Raw genomic sequence first — 18,022 nt, 5'->3', positions numbered from 1 at the left:
CGTCAGTCTGTGGAGACGAGGAAGTCCTGGGGAGAATGGTGGCGACGGCCGCACAACAATGTGAATGTGCTTAATGCCCCTGAGCTGGATAGTCAAAAATGGTTAGAATGGCAAATTCTATGTTATGCGTATTTTAATACAGTGTCCACATCTCTGGGAGTCGACATCGGGGAGATGCCAACAGGCCTGCCGGGGCGGCCCTGGACTCGGCTTCTCCCAGCGGGACCCACGCTCAGCCCTCTGGCTCCTCTGCCAGGCTCCCCGCCTGGGCCCGCACGCAGCTCCTCCTCACACAGCACAGGCCGAGGCCTCCTCCGTGGCCTCCACCGCTAACGTGCCCTGGCACAGACAGCCCTGGTAAAGGTAACCTGTTAGCTGGGTCAATTCTCCAGTCCTTCTCAAATACGTGGGCTTTGTCTCAAGGTCACTGCTTTGACACGATCGCTCCCTCACTCCTCCCACGAACGACCTCAGAGACCACGCAGCTACCACCTCCACCAGTGCTTGCAAGACAGACGTGACACAGGAGCTTAAAGGATAAATGGATGAAGGCAGAAGCTAAATCTGAGAAGGCAACAGCCACGTGAGGCTCGTTCTCACTCGGGCACAAAATCCATTCTTTGATTCAAGGTATTATTTTTGAAAATCTAAAAAACAAAATTAAAAACTGCTGAACTTGAGTGAAGACCCTAAACTCTGTTAGGGCCCCATCATCTGACAAAGCAAACCCACCGAGGCGGAGCGGCTGGCGCCTGACCTCCCGGCGGGGCACCGCAGAGCCCCAGCCAGTCCCCCACGTGGAGAGAGGACCCACGCCAACACCTACCTGCCACGCGCCCGGGTCACAGTGTGTGACCCAGACGCCCGAGGGCAACCGCGCCTGGCCCCCGCTGGCCTCCCCACCTCAGTGCTCACTCTGCTCAGCGGCTCTCCCTTCCTCACCCCAGCCACTGTCGGGCCTGGCCCAACTGGGACGAGTCCTCACACCCACCTGGTGCCCCCGCTTCCGGGTGCAGCAAACACCCACCTGCACCCCAGCTGCAGGAGGACCCGCCCCACCCGGACCGAGAGTACCCAGCCAGGCCCGCATCTTCTCTCCAGAACCCAGGGACTACTGGGGGGCCGTGTGGAAGGAGCCAGGGAGAGCGCAGGGACACAGCCACCCAAGGAGAAGCCAGAGGTCCCCGTGTGGCACCTCCAGGAATGAGCACAATTCAGTTAGGGAGACGGGTCTACACTGGCGTGCCAATGCGGGGTAAAAGGGTCTCCTTCCAGAAGTTCTCACTTCCTTTGCGTGAACGGTGGCTGAGCCTAACCCTGTGTCGGCACCTTCTGATGGCACAGGCATTGGGTCCGAGAGGCAAACTGGCTCTGCCCTGCCTGGGGATGCGAGGCCACCAGGCTGTGAAAACCCCTGCATTTTTAAACTCTTAAAGTACAATGGATTTCTTGCCATAAGCAGGTAACACTCTTTCTATCATGGGGATGACTGTTTTCAAAACGCAATTTTCAATAAAACATGCTTTCCTAAGAAAAGCAAACAAGACTAAACTGGGTCTGGGGAGAAGAGAAGCCAGAGGGCAGGAGAGGCCAGGTCTGGACCTGGGCCGGGAGCCAGGAGGGCACCCCCATCTCCACGTCTCCAATCCCCTCTTCCGGCAGGGGTCCCAGGAGCAGATGAAGTTTCCAGGGTGTGGAGCGGATGGGCTTGGTCTTCAGGAAATCAGGTTCCAAAGCCTCAAAATCCTTCCCTTTTCTTTCACTACAAGTGACCAGCCCGAGAGTGCTCAGTAATTTCCAACAAAGTATGTGTTGCAATTGACTGCAAGCCGCTACTAATCACAATAACTCCAACCAGAACAAAGCTAACCCTCAGATAAACCTTATGGTCAGAGATATTTCGTGAAATTAAATTTCAGATTGCTTTTTTTTTAACCCCCTAGAGGGATATAAAAAGATGTTTGAGAATAAAAATACATTAGAATAAAATTCTAAAGTGGGGATGGAATAAGAGTACGATTTCGAGGAGATAAATAAACAATGTTGTCTGACATGCATTTTAAACTCGATAATGCTGGGCCAAAACATGGTAGGTGAATAAATAAATAAACTTCACCCTAAGCCTCAAATCTAACACAAAAATTAATTCACAACAGGCCATATATTTAAAGTTCACATAAAACTAAAAAACTATGAAAATTAGAGAAAATCTTCAGGATCTAGGGCTGGGTGAAGAGTTCTTAGGCATGACAGCAAAAGCACAGCCTTAAAAGAAAAAAACTGTGTAAGCTGGACTACATCAAAATGAAGAACTTCTGCTTTAAGAAAAACCATGGGGTCTTCAGTAGCGAAAGGATGAAGACCAGCTACAGACCAAGTGAAAATATCGGCAAACCAACACTTGGCAATGGTCCATATCCCAAACTCTCAAAGCTCCCAAAATATTTAATTGTAAAGTGGGCAAAAGATATGAAAGACATTTCACCAAAAAGGACATACAGATGGCAAATAAGCACATGAAGAGTTGTTCAACGCCATCAGTCATTAGGGAGGTTCAAACTAAAACCATGACGAGGAATCACAGCTACGACAGAGAAGAGGCAACACCAAACACCCCTCTGGAGGACGCAGGGACATAGAATGTAGTAGCCTGTGCAGTGCAGCGTGGCGGTTACTTATAAAACTAAATATCCAATTACCACATAGCCTTGCAACTGAGCTCCTGGATATTTTACCCAGAGAAGCGAAAACTTTCATCCAAACAAAAATGTGTACGTGAATGTCCAGAGCAGCTTTAATGGAGCACCCCAAGGCTGAGAACCCCCAAATGTCCCTCGATGGGCGAGCGGTTACACACGCAATACTTGTCGACACGCAAAGGAGGGCCCTGCAGACATAGCCTGGGTGGGGGGTCAGGGGTGCGGAGTGAGGGAAGAAAGCCCCCGAACTCTGCCATCCCGCGTTTCAGAACACCTGAAACAACATGCCTCCAGAGATGGGGGACGGGGTCAGGGATGGCCGGGGTGACCACAGAGGGAGGCTCGCAGTGCTGGGTGGGCACGTAAACCCACACTGTGGTACCCTGGGAGAAACCGGCTGGAGGGGACATGGGCTCTCTCTGTACTGTCTGTGCAGCCTCCTGTGAACAATTATTAAAAAGTTTAACTTTCGGCACGTACATAAAAATACTACGAAAGGCAGAAGTCAGGCCAGGGCTGGTCAGGCTGGGGGCGTCAGGGGCCCCACGCTGCGTGGGCAGTGGGCTGCGGCCCAGCTTCCAGCACCCCCCCCGCCTCCACAGTCACAGCAGGCAGGCGACAGCCAGGCAACAGGGAAGCACAGAAACAAAGATGTGCACGCTTCTGGAGGAAAGTCATTTCAGGGGAAAAATCACCCGAACAAGAGGTGCCAAGGCCAGACAGAACCCCCACGTGAGGAGACAGGAGTTGTAACCAAGACCATGCAAGGGTTATAACTGTCTTTTGAAGGATAAGACAAAGATGTAACTAACAATGCAGGTATTCTTAAAAAACTAATCCAAGACACTGGATATGAAAAATATAACTGTCAAACTGAAAACATCAACATGTGGAATGACCAGCAAGACCAAAGTGCTGGGTCTTGAGGGACAAATGATGGAGCTGGAGAAGAGGGGAGGTCCAGGGAGGGAAGCCGTGCAGAACCTTCTAGAGCTGGAGAAACACACGGGTCAGGCCGCGGGGCCCCTGGGGAAGGGTCCGACCCGCACCAGCAGCACCAGCACAAGCAATGCCAGGCGTCTGACTGCACACCCGGACTTCGTGCAGGAAGCAGGGAGCAAACCACGCCCTGTGTCTGTAGCGCGTCACTCCCGGGCCCCAGCCGCCCTCCTGCCTACTCACTCCCCAGAGAGACAGGCGGGTGCTGAGTCTCCCAAGCCAGTAACTCCCCAACGCGGACGAGGAGCTCCCGGTGAGCCCAGGCACCTACGAGGAGAAGCCCAGAAAGCAGGCTGACGGGTCACACTCAGGAACCCTACAAGGCCCGCAGGCAACCGTGGCTGACGACCCCACCACTTCCCGGCCTCTCCCCTCCACGCACAGAAGTCCACTTGCCATCCGCACACGAAACAAAAGAGGAGACAGACAGGAGAGCGGCCCCACCCCAACAGGGACGCGTTACCAGGCCCGGGATGGACTTCGGCATGGTCTTCCGAGCCCTGTGGACCTTGACGTCAGCGCCCGGGGCCGGGGCCTTCTTGTCCTCTGTGTCCTTGCTGCCTTCCCCGGGCTTGGCTGGCATGGCGGCCGGCGGCTGGGGAAAAGCGCCAGGAGTCCTCCCTTTGCCAGCCCCGCCAGGGAGGGTCTTCGCGGCGTGACCGGGCAGGGAGGAGGCCAGGGCGCCAGCCACCCGCAGCGGTGGCTCAGACAGGGGGGCCTTGCCGAGGAAGTAGCCGTTGCTCCCGACGACGGGAGTCTGAGTGAAGCCGTCGGCTCGGATGTGGTTCTGCTTCCCCACCTCAGTGTCTCTGTCCAAAATCCCATTTTCTGCTATCCGGGCCACCGGACCGGCTCCTTCCTGCGGGCTGACTCTCGTGCTTTCCTGAGTGTGCTTCACAGCGGCCGGGTGGCCGTTGGCATCGCTCTTGTCGCAGGACCCGTTGGTTTCCCCGTCTGCAGCCACATGGGCCTCCCCTCCCTGCTGCTCTGCCGAGCCTTCATCAGCAGCCATAGGTGACCCTACGGAAGGAGGAGAAGAGTCAGTGGCTGCCCCGCCTGCGACCCCAACACGAGAGCCCCCACTGCCCTGCTTACACAAAACTGTCTGAAGAAAAACCACTTTATTTCATAGACAAACATTTGAGTTCAGACGGATTAAATATAAGGTATGTCACAGACACTGTCTCGACAGTGAGTCAGTTAAGGGGGGAATGACCCCATCCCCAGAAGGGCGGTCTGCGCCCCGCCCCTAGTGAGGTGTGGGTGGGGTGTGGTCCTTGAAACAAACACCCCACTCCTCCAGTGAATTCTTAAAAGACTTCCAACACATTATGCAGGATTTACATATCCTCCAGGAACAAATTCACCACTGGAAAACAAAACTGGGTAGGATTCAGAGACAGGAAACAAGGCCTCGGGAGCAGCTTCCCAAAAACAGACCTAAAGAAAACAGGGTGAGTTTTCAGTCTGTCAGCCAGAAGCCTCGTTACAAACCCCTGGTCTCTGAAGCGCGTCTCCTCAACTTGATAAACAAGAAACACACTTCCCACCAGCAGATCGCCACATGCGGAGCCTCACTACAGACCCCAGCAGAAAGCTCACAGTTACAGCGCTGGGTGCAGAGGGGCTGTGGTCACGTCCAAGACCCCACCACCCATCACCCCTGTACCCCTGTTTACAGCACATCACCTGCCACGACTCCATCACGACTGTACTGGCCCCTGCAAGGAGAGGTCCACGTTCACTACTGTACCCTGAGCACAGAAACACAAGTGCAGTAAGTACTGTCTGAATGAATAAACAGCTATTAATTTTTTTTAAAACCCTTGGCAAAACTGAATAGGTGAAAACCTACTCAACTTGGAGAAGGCCGCATGCCAACCTACAGCAAAGATACACTTATTCAGAAATGTTGCATGAATTCCATGTAGGATCAGAAACAACATCAGGACATCCATTAACACCACAAAGGTTCACACAAGAGTGGGGTCCCAGATGACCCCACGGGAGAGAGAAACGAGGAGCAAGGCCTGGCGACAAGGGTTAGGCTCTCCTGCACACCTGGTCCGTCAGCAAGTCAAACACGAGTGCAGCAAGGCTGCCAAATCTGAAATCAAGTACAAAAACCAAAGGCATTTTTCTACGCTGGCCTTAACTTTTGAGAAAACATAAGGAAAAAAAAAGACAGTATTCATAAAAAAGCAGGAAAAACTATAAAGGATATAAAACTTTAACCAAGATCATGCAAAGTCTCTGCAGAGAAAAAAAATTTTAATGGAAGTATCTCACGACCTTGAACGTGACGGCAAAAATACAAAGATGCATGTCGCCTCAAACTGACTCTCTAAGTTCAATGATACCCTAATCAAAATTCCAATCAGTGTATTGAGGAACTCCATAACCTTATTCTGAAATGTGCAGGGAAAACAAATTTTCACAAACAGCAAAGTAAATCGTGGAAAAGCACAGCAAAGGAAGGGGAAATGGGCCTCTCCCAACACAAAGGAGGACGGGGATGCGGACAGTCACGGGGCGTCGAGCACAGCCACCCAGGGGCCAGACGCTGACAGGTGCTCAGAAAGGCAAGCTCCTAGGACAAATGCATCTCAACTTGCAAAAGAATAAAGTTGGACCCTTACCTCACACCATATACAAAAATTAACTGAAAACGTTTCCAAGATCTGTAACTATAAAAAGAAAACACAGGCATAAATCTTTACGATCTTCTATGAAGCAATGGTTTCTTAGATGCTACAACAAAACCACAAGCAACCAAAGAAAAACAGGTAAGTTGGACTTTATTTTGTGCTTCAAAGGATACCATCAAGAAGGTGAAAAGACAAGCCATAGATTGGAAAAGAGTATTTGCAAATCACACATCTGATAAGGAACTTGTACCTAAAATATATTTTTAAAAACCTCTGACAATGCATTAATAAAAATCAATAACCAATTTTAAAAACGGGCAAAGGATCTGAATTGACATTTCTCCAAAGAAGATACACAAATGGATAATAAGCACATGAAAAAAATGCTCAGCATCGCCAGCCAGCAAGGAAATACACATCAAAACCACGACGAGATACCACTTTGCACCCACTAGGACAGATGGAACCAAAAAGAAGGTGCCGACGAGTGTTGTCGGGAGCCGCCCTCGCTGCTGGGGGGCATGGACGTGGTGCAGCTGCTGCAGGAATCAGTCTGGAGGTTCCTCGAAAGGAGGGCCCAGGCCTGGGCGCAGGGGCCGTGTGCAGAGGAGACTGGCACCTGGCATCACTCATCCACAACTTCTTTTAGAAAAGGGCCCAGGAGGGCAGACAGAGTGGGAGCCCAAGGAAGGGAACATTTCAAGGAACAGGGAGGAAGACAGCGCCAGAAGGAAAACGCTGAGGCAGGTCTTCAGAGGTCCCACCACTGTGAGCAAAGGGACAGGCAGGACAGTGTGCAGGGCAGCTCCGGGAGGGAAGCGCCCCAGGGCCAGCCGGGGTGCAGCAGAGAGGGGCCGGTGGGCCGGATGAGGCACCCTGAGGTGCAGGGCGAGGGCAGAAAGCAGGGCAGGGCCATGGCCTTCCGTCCAAGCTGGGCTGTCTGGAGAAGATGCCCCAGGGAGAGAGGGGGTGAGGCTGGAAACAGCCCTGGGAAGCCAGGCAGGCAGTTGCCCAACCCCCACCCCACTCAGCTCCCTGAGTCCCAACAGCTCTACTAGAACCTGAAGCATTTTGGTCACATGCTAAGCGACACACTCACAGGTAAGACGGTCCTGCCCTGTGGCCTGGGCTGCTGGGTCCCTTCTCTCAAGCAAGGCTGCCCTGCCATCAGCCCCAAGCTGGGGGCCCATACTCTGCCTTCACCCACTGTCACCCTCGGGTGTGCACGGAGTGGTCACAAAAGCAGAGGACCCCGTGGACGTGAAAAGGTGTCAGAGCAGCATGTGGGCCCACCAGGGAGGGGCAGGCCCGCAGCAGTTCCCATCGTGGGGGCCGCACCACAGCTCGGGAAAGACAAAAAGCGGCTGCCAGCCTAGGGCACAAGGTGGTCCCTGCCACCAGGCCACTCGAGGCCTCGTCCTGGGAGGCTCAGGGCCGCCCGCACCGAGCTCACAGGTCTACACGGAACACTGGGAAACAGGCCTCCGTCTCCCTGCAGTGCCTGGAAAGGCAGGGCCCTCGCCTCCCACTGCTACACACACGGCAACCTCTCCAGACTGGCCTCTGCCACCCACGGGCCACTGTCTGTGTGTCTTCAGAGGATGCAGGGCCGGATGGGCGTCTGACAGCCCGGGTAAGCTCGCCTGACCTTGGCCCCGAGCCAGCCTCTTCCCCACCCAGCTGAGAGGCGGCTGGACATCGTCCAGGGACCAGGCTGGGGCGGTGGCGCGGGTGTGCAGCCGGGACCAGGCGGCAATCTCTGTCACAAGGGACAGGAGCGCGGTGCGGGCGCGTTTCCTCCCACGTCAGTGGGGACAGCGCCACACCACCAGCCAGCAGGACGACACTGAGACACGCTTCTCGTCCGCATGGCCCTGCTGTTCGCACAGGAGGGCCTGTGCCGACACGGCCAGGCGGACACCAGCATCTGAGGCTCCCAGGCGCCGGCCTCATGGTATCCAGCCAGGACGCTGCTCTCCAAAGGGGTCTGGCTGGCACCCCCAGGCAGCTTGGGTGGGACAGTGGGGTTTACCTGTCACGGTCTGTCCCAGAGCCAGCACCTCCCAGCCTGACTCCGGGCCTGTCCCTCCAAAAGCTCCCCTATGTACCAGCCCCTCGCCAGCCTCCCTCTACCTCCTGGCACCTCCGCAGCAGCTTCCATGCCCCAAGACCTGGTGCGGCCGCCCCCCTGCTGGCCTCACGGCGCCCTGAGGACCAGGACGCACAGGGCCTCCACCCTCCTAGAGGACCATGAGCCCCGGGACCCCACAGGAGGAGGCCGTACGGCAGGCCTGGCTGAGGAGGGGTGGCCAGGCAAGGGGCCCCGGGCGCCCTTACCTTCACTCGGCAGCTCGGCTCCCAGGCCGCAGTCCTGCTTGGTCTCCCCCTTCGCCGGAACCGCCTGCTAAAGAGAAATAAATGTCAGCCGGGCTCCGCCAGCAGGACTCCTGTCCGTGGGCATCGCATCCAAACCAAAACTAAACCACCAAGGACAGGACGGACAGGGAACCTCGAGCCAGTGGAAAATGCTCTTGACACCGTCTCTTCGGGAGGAGGACCAGCAGTCAACCACAGCCCCGGGAAACCTCTACTTCAACTGTATTGGGGGGACAGTCTTTTAATAATAAGAATGCATGGCTTACGTAACTAAAATTGCAAATGTTTTCTCTGTCATAGGAATGCTACAATTTATTTCAAAGTGCATTCTGCTGCTGACAACAATTCATCTAAGTATTTCAAATGTCCAACAACCTACAGAAAAGTTAGAGAAATGGATAAATCAAGAAAATTCAATGAAAACCTGAATCACTAAATATTTGAGTCTACCATACAGAGACGTGAATTACACGATGCCTCTTGCAATGGTTTTAAGACAAACTTCTTGCCTTCAGGAATGTGAGAGTCTGGTTAGAGAACGAACAGAAACACACAACACACCCTTAAGCGGGGTCTCTGCAGGTGTCCGGTCCACAGGGGGAGCAGCTGACGCAGACCCTCTAGGCATCTCTCTTAGCGACATCCAGAGTCTAGGGGCATAGCTCCCATAACGCTTGCGTAACGTTCTGGAATGTTTTCTTCAAGAGACACCACAACATATGCTCGCAACACTCCTCCTGAGCCTGGCTCCCACTGCTAATTTCACTGGGGTCAGGCGGCTCCCTGGAGCAGTGCCCACCCCCACCCGGACCCCCACCCCCACGGCGCCCTCCTTCCTTGGCACCTCCAGAAGTCCCCACCCGCTGACTCCACCACCCCAGGCCTGCGGGCCAAGAAGGGGCACAAGCACGGCAAGCTCCCTCCGGCCGCTTGCAGGCTCCACTCTCCTACCTTTCCAGGGCTCCACGTCTGGCCTGACCAGTGGTTTGAAACCCAGTGGTTTTCAAAGTGTAAGCTGAGGATCCCTGGGGCCCCTGAGAACTCCTCAGGGGACCTAAGAGGACTTGTTTTTTGAGGCATGTGTGCATGCACACACACACAGGGGTAGGGTCTCACTGGCACTACCCGGTCCTGGCCACCAGACCACAGCCAATGGCGCCTGGGTGGACATCCACTCCTAGCTGGTCACACAGGGTCCCTTGTTCTAGGAGCTGAGGAGCTCCGTCGTGCACGTGGCCACATGGATGAAGGCCAGCCACCGTTCCTGAGCATCTGTTGTGTGCCAGGCACCTGCCAGCCCACGGGGAGGCCTCAGTGGACAGCAGGGTCCAGGCCACAGGGCCAGCTGACAGTGGTTTTTACATCACCAGAGACCTATGAACAATAACGACAAGATGTGACAGAAACCTCTGTGGTCAAAGCCATGTGTGGTCCTTTTCAGAAAAGTCCTCAGAGCCCTGTTCCAGTCGGGGGATAAGAAACAAACACATTAACTTCACCTAGAGTGTGGGGTGCTGTGACGTTATAAAACAGGGGTTGCAAGGCTGCAGCGGTGAGGGGTAGCCAGCTGGGGGCTCTTCTCCAGCCCCTCCCAGTGGCCTTGTGCTCATACCATCTACAGGCCTGGATTAAACAGTCCTGGTCTGTTGGCACTGGCCAACTCCCTGCTGCCCCTTCTGCAGTTAGGAAGCTGGAATTTGGTGCCAGGCACTAAGGGAAACTCTTGAGGCCTCACAGCCTTCCTCCCAGAAGAAGGGGAGTACTTTCTTACGGAGTCAGACCTGACACATCCCTCCTCGTCAAGGAGAAACAAGCCTTCATCGTGGATGGCAAAGCCCAGCCTCTGCTCCCCTCGGCACCCCCTCCCACACCCTGATGCCAGCCTCTGGCCCTTGGACCCCGCCACCCCTCAGCAGGCCAAGCTCCACCTTCTCAGACAGCCTCACCTGGACCTCGCCTTGTGGCCCTGCTGGTCCCACCACCACCAGGCACACCACCAGCCTGTCTGCCCTGCCAGCATGAGCACTCAGGGTCCAAAGGGGGGAACCTGTCCTGTCCCCAACCTGTCGGCAGTGCCGGGCGGGAGGAAGAAGCTGAGAAAGCATGTGGCAGAGAAAAACAGGGTCTTCCTAGGGGACTGGGTGTGGCGCAAGCCTGAGGGGCGCTCTGGGACAGCCCAGACGCACAGTCCACACGTGTTGCGGCCACCCTGCTCCTTGTGGGCACTGCCAGTGCCACATCTGGAAGCCCAAAGGCCCAGAGACTGAGGCTGCGGGTGAGCTCGGCCCACGACCAGGGCAAGAAAGACAGAAATCTCCTGAACCCAGATGCTCTGTGAGTTGAACCTATATGTACCTAGCAAGAGGGAACATGGAGGCTTCCCTGGTGGCGCAGTGGTTGAGAGTCCGCCTGCCGATGCAGGGGACACGGGTTCGTGCCCCGGTCCGGGAAGATCCCACATGCCGCGGAGCAGCTGGGCCCATGAGCCATGGACGCTGAGCCTGCGCGTCCGGAGCCTGTGCTCCGCAACGGGAGAGGCCACAGCAGTGAGAGGCCCGCGTACCGCAAAAAAAAAAAAAAAAAAAACAGAGGGAACATGGTTTTCGTTGCCTTTTCCAAAGGGCCAGCAACCTACAAAATCGACATCAACCAGGAAAGGATTACAGGTGGAACACGTAGCCCAAACCACTAACAAAACCAGAACCAAACAGAACTGCTGGCAGACACTTGAAACCCCTGCCAGCTCTCCCACAGGCAGGGGCTGTGACAATCCCGACAGTAAAAGGTGGATGGGTGACCTCAGTCTCTGCTTTGCAAGAAGAGCCTCAACTAACCCCAGAGTGAGCTTGGGATACGGGGCCACAACAGGAGGAGGACAACCTCCAGAGAAGACGCGAGCCAACGGCAGTGCGCACAGCAGAAGCTCTGAGCAGTGCGAGGGCCCCTGGGCAGCAGCAGCACAGAATCTCGACTCCCACGTGCCACCTCCACAGAGAGACTGAGGCTCCTGGCAGAGAGGACCAACTCCAGGCAAGGCAGGGGCACAAGAGGAGCTTAGAACCTCGGGTTGTGCCTGAAAACGAAGCACTCAAACTGGCAGGGGGCGTCCAAGAACCAGGACAGACCCAAGGGATGCCCACTCCGGAGTTTACGACACTTGGAGCATCAAAATGAATAATGACAGGAACAGGAATTGTAAACCAGTGAATAAACACCAGCATTAAATAAATGAATGGATAACAAACAAATCCAACAGGGAAAGCTGCTTATCCTAGATGCCAACAACTGAAGGCAGAGAGAGGGCTGGGAGCTGAAGCCACCATTACAACTCGTGGAGGAAGTTTCGTAAGAAACGGGATCTTACAGAATCTCAAAGTATCTCGCCGCAACATTGTCCTCAAGTAAGAGGGAATTCCCTCAAGTAAAGGGAAGAGCAGTGACCTTCCGTGGAGAAACCTGTAGCCTCACCCATGGGACGGTCACGGACAAAGCGGCAGGTCTCCTGATGGGATGCACCCTAACCCTAACCCTTCCTGCCACCAGGGTTTCCAGAAAGCAACGTGATGTGCCCTTGGAAAAGGAAGACCGAGGAGCTGGAGTCCCCTCAACTCCCCGTCCAGAGCGGGAAAGCGCTGTGAAGGGACTACTGTGACGACTGCATGCACAGCGACCGGGCACCGTGTTCACGTGTGATTACCGTGACACCTGCATGCACTGCAGACCAGACGGTTGTGTCAACATCGGGTATCTTGATGGTTATTCAGAGAAATGCCCTTGTTTGTAGTAAATAAGAGCCTGGACTTACCTTTGTGCGGGACAGAGGAGACAAGATGCATGTGTGTGGTGTGTGTGCACACACGTGCACGTGTGAAGGACACAACAAGTGGAGTCTGGGTGAAGGGTAGATGGGAGCCACTGTACTAATCTTGCAACTTTTCTGTATGTTTGAAATTATTTCAAATTAAAGTGTTTTAAAAAGGAAAAGTTAGGAAAGTCTTCAGACTGGAAGCACGCTGTGTGGCCACAGGGCAGACAGGGTAGAACTGAAATGACGACAGCGCGTCTTGCAGGGAACAGAGACGCAGCAGCAAGGACTTCCCAGAGGGGAACTGGTCCACGGCAGAGGCGCAGAAGCACAGGCTTGGGACCTGAGGACCCAGGCCCTATCCGGCTCCTCTGTCCCCCTGCACTTTGCCGAGGTCACCTGGCTTCTGCAGCTGCAAGGCAGGGACCGCTTGTTCCAGGAGCTGCTGTGAGGACGACAGACCTGGTGCCTGACGCGGAGCCAGCAGACCCGCAGCCCAGGATGCGTGAGGACACAGAACACGCGTGCACTGGGGGCTCCACAAACTGCTGCGCCTGCACCCCGTGTCACCGGGGGCCCAGGACCACGGGCAAACGCAAGGGTTCCAGCACTGGCTGTGGGACTCAGGTCCGGAGAGAGCAGGAGAACAGAGACATAAAGACAACTAGTGGCGGGGTGGGGGAAACCCCCAAAGGAGTAGCAGGCTCGGGAGTCAGACAGCACAGCTGTTTCCACCTTCAATGAACTATCAACATTTAAAAAGTAGCAGAGTTTACAAGAAATCTGGGTTTCCAGACTCTGAAACAGTGAAGAGCTGTGGCGACCCTGGCGGGGTGCCCGGACAGGCTCCTGGGGGGTTCCCCACAGAGTTGGCCTCTTGACACCCGGGACCAGCACCAAGTCAGATTCCACTTACTCCTGCATGTAGGTACTGATCCTCAGGGTCTGGACCGGAGAAAATGCCCTCCTGCCCAGGCCTGCTTCACGCATCTTAACTCATCCGCCTGCCCCCTGACCTCACTGGCAGCACCTGACTTGAGGCGTCACCTCCCAGGACCTGTCCTGGCCACATCTCAGTAATGATGCCATGACCTGTCCCCACCGGGTTGGGCCGTGGGGCCAGGATGTCTGATCCCAGGCCTCTGATTTCCCACTGTCCATCCAGGGCCAGGCAAGGCTGTACCTCATCTTTACCCTCAGTCCCACATGGCCGGGCCTCACTGCCTCTCCCAGCCCATCACAGCTGCATCCCAACTGCCAACCTCCTACACCCTTCAACCCCCTCAAACAGGAGTTCTCTGGGGTCCCCAAGACCCTTCCAGAGATCAAGACTGTTTTCATAACACCAGCAGGATCCCACTCACCCGTTTCGCAGTACTGACATCTGCACAGATGGTGCAAGGGCAATGCTGTCGGCACCTTAGCAGGAATCAGGAGGGTGGCACCAAACGACACGCTTAGTGACTGAATTCATCCTCACTCTGGGGCCACTGCCCCACAGCAAGGACACCGGGCCCGCCAACAACACCTCTGGGCCCCGGGCCCTGACTGGTGACAACGGGTATCTGGAAACAAGCTGGGCGGGCACAGCCCCCGGGACCCCACGAACACAGCAGGTGTCTGGAGACAAGCCGGGGTGGGCACAGCCCCCAGGACCCTATGAACACAGTGGCAAACCAGCTGCCTCCTGTCACAGCACCAGCCAGCCACACGTTCACCCACAAAATTATGGTTCATGACCTTTCCCCAAAAAAAGTCTGTTTTAAGAATATTATGGGGTTTCCCTGGTGGCACAGTGGTTGAGGGTCCGCCTGCCAATGCAGGGGACGCGGGTTCGTGCCCCGGTCTGGGGGGATCCCGCGTGCCACAGAGCGGCTGGGCCCATGAGCCATGGTCGCTGGGCCTGCGCGTCCGGAGCCTGTGCTCCGCAACGGGAGAGGTCACGGCAGTGAGAGGCCCGCGTACCGCAAAAAAAAAAAAAAAAAAAAAAAAAAGAATATTATGTAACACTCAAATAATGCCAGACTGGGCCGCTATTTTGCTCTGTGTCTACCCGAGTGCATTCAGGAACCCGCTGACGTGCTCACAACACACCAGGCCCTGGGTGAGCTTGAGACCTGGAAACAGCACCGCCATCTCTGCCTCACTTCTGTCTCCTACTTAAAACCCAAGCACCTCCTCGCTCGTTTCTCTGAGTGACTGTTGCCGGTGGCACAGGGTGGAAGAGGACCAGGGGGAGGGGGTGGCATGGGGAAGGAGGGAGGGCAGAGGACAGGCAGGGGTGGGCAAGGAGGGGCACACCCAAGCGGCTGACACCTGTAGGGCAAGGGACAGTGTGCTGGAGTCTGGGATGCTATGAAGTCTCCAAACGAAGGACACATTAGCTTATCAGATGAATATGAAAAACAAATATCAAAGAAAAGGAATACTCTCTCGGTCTGAAACTTCTGTACAAGCCTCTACCTGACAAAACCTGCCCTAGGGCTCTGCTCTAACATTTGCTGTGCCTTATTTAAGACACAGGCCCCACCAGTGGCCAATTTCTCTTGCATAAAAAGGAAGAGAAAAAAAAAGAAAAATAGGGCTCCCCTGGTGGCGCAGTGGTTGAGAGTCCGCCTGCCGATGCAGGGGACACGGGTTCGTGCCCCGGTCCGGGAGGATCCCACATGCCGTGCAGCGGCTAGGCCCGTGAGCCATGGCCACTGAGCCTGCGCATCCGGAGCCTGTGCTCCTCAACGGGAGAGGCCACAACAGTGAGACGCCCGCATATCACAAAAAAAAAAAAAAAAAAAAAAGGAAGAGCAGCACATATTCGTAAAGCTCACAGTAAAGAAATGTTACTGCTTACCTCAACCCTGTCTAGCCTAGCAGGTTATTCTTTCTCCCTGATCGAAGCAAAACAAAACAATGGGTTAAAACAAAGTTTTGAGGTAATTATTCGACTTCAAATCAAGACCTTTCCATTTACAACCATCTACCTAGTTGTATGGGAGTGAAACACATTAATGTGCATGAACAACCAGCCAGCAATTCAAGTTCTTAATTAAGTCAACATGGCCGCAGAGGCACAGAACCCAAAGGCCAGTCTCTCACTCACACACAGACAACAGAATCAACACTGGTGAAGGTCCACCAGTGGCTAACTCGTTTCCCAAAAGCCTGGTCTCTTTCCTGGAAGAACTTCCAATAAAATCATCTAAACTCTCCCCCAGGCCACATCACTGATCAAGGTCACTGGTCAGGGCGGAGGCCTCCTCAACCTGGCTTCTCTAAAGGCACAGCCCCCGACCCAGTGCTGGCAGCTCACCCTGGCGGCCCTGCCCATAGCCCAGAGATCCATGGCCCCCGTGGCCTGAGACCCCAACACCCCACCCTCAGGAAGCCAGGAGGTGAAGGAATGGGCGCCCCCCCCAGACGACCTGCCCCACTTTCCATCCCTCCTTCAGCACGGGCCGAACCTGCTCACCCTGCTCAAGTACCACGGCCACCGCCTAAATCACGAGGGCTTCAACCGCAAGGCTGGGCCCCATCTCCACCCCAAGACCCATGTGTCCCAATGAGGAAGGACCTGCACCTCCTTCACCTCCTCCTTGGAAGACAGACAACCCCAGAGTCAGACCCCACCCGCAAAAGCACCGGGAATCCGGACCGGCAACCTCATCCGTAAGCATCAGGCCTTCCGTTTTTCAGATGCCACAAACGTGGGCACGACTAAGAATCCACAGCTTGCAGCGGGAACCAGCGGGGACCATGTGTGCTCACCAGGTGTACACAAGGCACACACGCCGTACAACTCTCGTCCACTGCACCACCGAGACACGACAATTCCAGAAAAACAGCTCCTTCCAGGGCTTTTTGTCCTCTTTATCCTCAGCACATCTGCCCGAACTCCAGAACATTTCAGGAGCAGACTTCATATCACACTCCCAAACCCAGACTGAAAAAGGGAATCCTCTCAGAGCCTGGGATTTGCAGAGATTCTGGGGCTTCTTTCAGTCAAAGAGCCCTTTGCATACAAACTTCTAAATAAAAAGACATTCACAGGGTGAAAGCAGTGAGGAAAGACTGAAGGGAGGTGCGGGGTCCTGAGGGGTGGGGCTATACCCAAGGACACCCCTCTCTTCACAGAATCAGGAATCTTTACAGTCCTAAACTCAACATTGCATGTGGGTTTTAGTTCCCGGACCAGAGATCTAACCCAAGCCCCCTGCAGTAGAACCAAGGACTCTTAACCACTGGACTGCCAAGGAAGTCAGACTCAACTCTTCTTAAATATGCAAAAACAAAGCGCTCCTGCCTCGAGTGTCCACATTCCTTAAACAGAAGAGAAACCAGAAGAAAACCCTCAGACTCTGCACCATGTGGCTAAGGTCCATCTGTCCACTGGAGAATAGGCCGGTCCCCCTCCAGCCTTGTCCTCCATTCAGCCCTGCCAGCTGGTCCTAACCCTCCTCGCATCCTCACATTCGGTGACCTGCCGTTTTTGACAGTAAAACTGGAGCTGGGACCCCACGATGCCAGAACTGCTCACAGTAAGAGTCCCTCCACCAGCCTATCCAGACCCTCATTCGACTTCTTCACTGCCTCTGATTAAAATCCCAGTTAGATCCACCTGAAAGGCACCGGGGCGGGGGTACAAAGTCTGCCCAGGAGGTGGCCAGAATGGCCAGTGAGCGGCAGCGGCAGCACGCCCTTTGGGGAGCGCGACAGCCACATGCTCACTGCGAGCTGGGTCTGACCGCCCCTCCCAGAAGAACAAACTCTACCCTTTGGAGCATCAGTTTTCACATCCTAAAGAGCTGATGTGGCTGGAGAAAAAAGAAAGAAAACTTTCCAGTTTGTGAAGCTTTTTCCTTAAATGCAAATTGGCAGATTTCGATATACACAAACCCTAAGGGAAAAAACACATCCCAAGAGGTGAGGTAGAATCTGACCCCGTGCTGGATGTGTAAGGCCAACACAGGGCAGTGGGTGCAACAAGCTGCCCAAGACATGGATGTCCAGCGACATCTTAAGTTCAGATAAATGACAAGCCGTGTTTTAGCATGTTTATCTGAACTTTAAATGTAACTGGGCATCCTGTATTCTTTTTTTTTTTTTTTTAATTTTCTTCACCACTTTAATATGCATCAGGCTCTGGTTTTCTTTTCTTTTTTAAAAAAATATTTATTTATTTATTTGGCTGCATCGGATCTTAGCTACAGCGCATGGGCTCTGGAGCAGCGGACTTAGCCGCCCCACGGCATGTAGGATCTTAGTTCCCCAACCAGGGATCGAACCCGTGTCCCCTGCATTGGAAGGCGGATTCTTAACCACTGAGCCACCAGGGAAGTCCCGCATCTGGTATTCTTACTTGCTGAACTTGGCAGCCCTACACTGAGTCTGTGAGGATCAGAAAAGGACAGAAGGACCCTAGGTTTCTGTAATTCTGAAATGGCAATGCTTACATTTCAAAAGGCAATATTCTCTGCCCTGTGAAATCATACTCCTAAAAA

General features: G+C 54.4%; 1 protein-coding gene across 10 annotated transcripts in view; it reads right to left on the bottom strand.

Moving 5' to 3' along the window:
• Positions 1-18,022, bottom strand: part of EHMT1 (euchromatic histone lysine methyltransferase 1) — a 146,218-nt gene that overhangs the window by 66,655 nt on the left and 61,541 nt on the right. For 7 of the 10 annotated variants that reach the window (XM_073806874.1, XM_033859211.2, XM_073806872.1 and 4 more), the window contains 2 exons: positions 8,684-8,750; positions 4,162-4,718 (listed from right to left, as the gene is read on the bottom strand). In XM_073806874.1, coding sequence (XP_073662975.1) covers positions 4,162-4,718; positions 8,684-8,750 — 624 coding nt within the window. Of the gene's footprint in view, positions 1-4,161; positions 4,719-8,683; positions 8,751-9,283; positions 9,421-18,022 lie in introns of all 10 variants that reach the window. The other 3 variants (XM_033859215.2, XM_033859218.2, XM_033859212.2) reach the window with 3 other exon arrangements.

The sequence above is a fragment of the Tursiops truncatus genome, chromosome 6, assembly GCF_011762595.2.
Source record: "Tursiops truncatus isolate mTurTru1 chromosome 6, mTurTru1.mat.Y, whole genome shotgun sequence".
Taxonomy (NCBI): domain Eukaryota; kingdom Metazoa; phylum Chordata; class Mammalia; order Artiodactyla; family Delphinidae; genus Tursiops; species Tursiops truncatus.
This window is presented reverse-complemented; position numbering and strand designations above follow the sequence as displayed.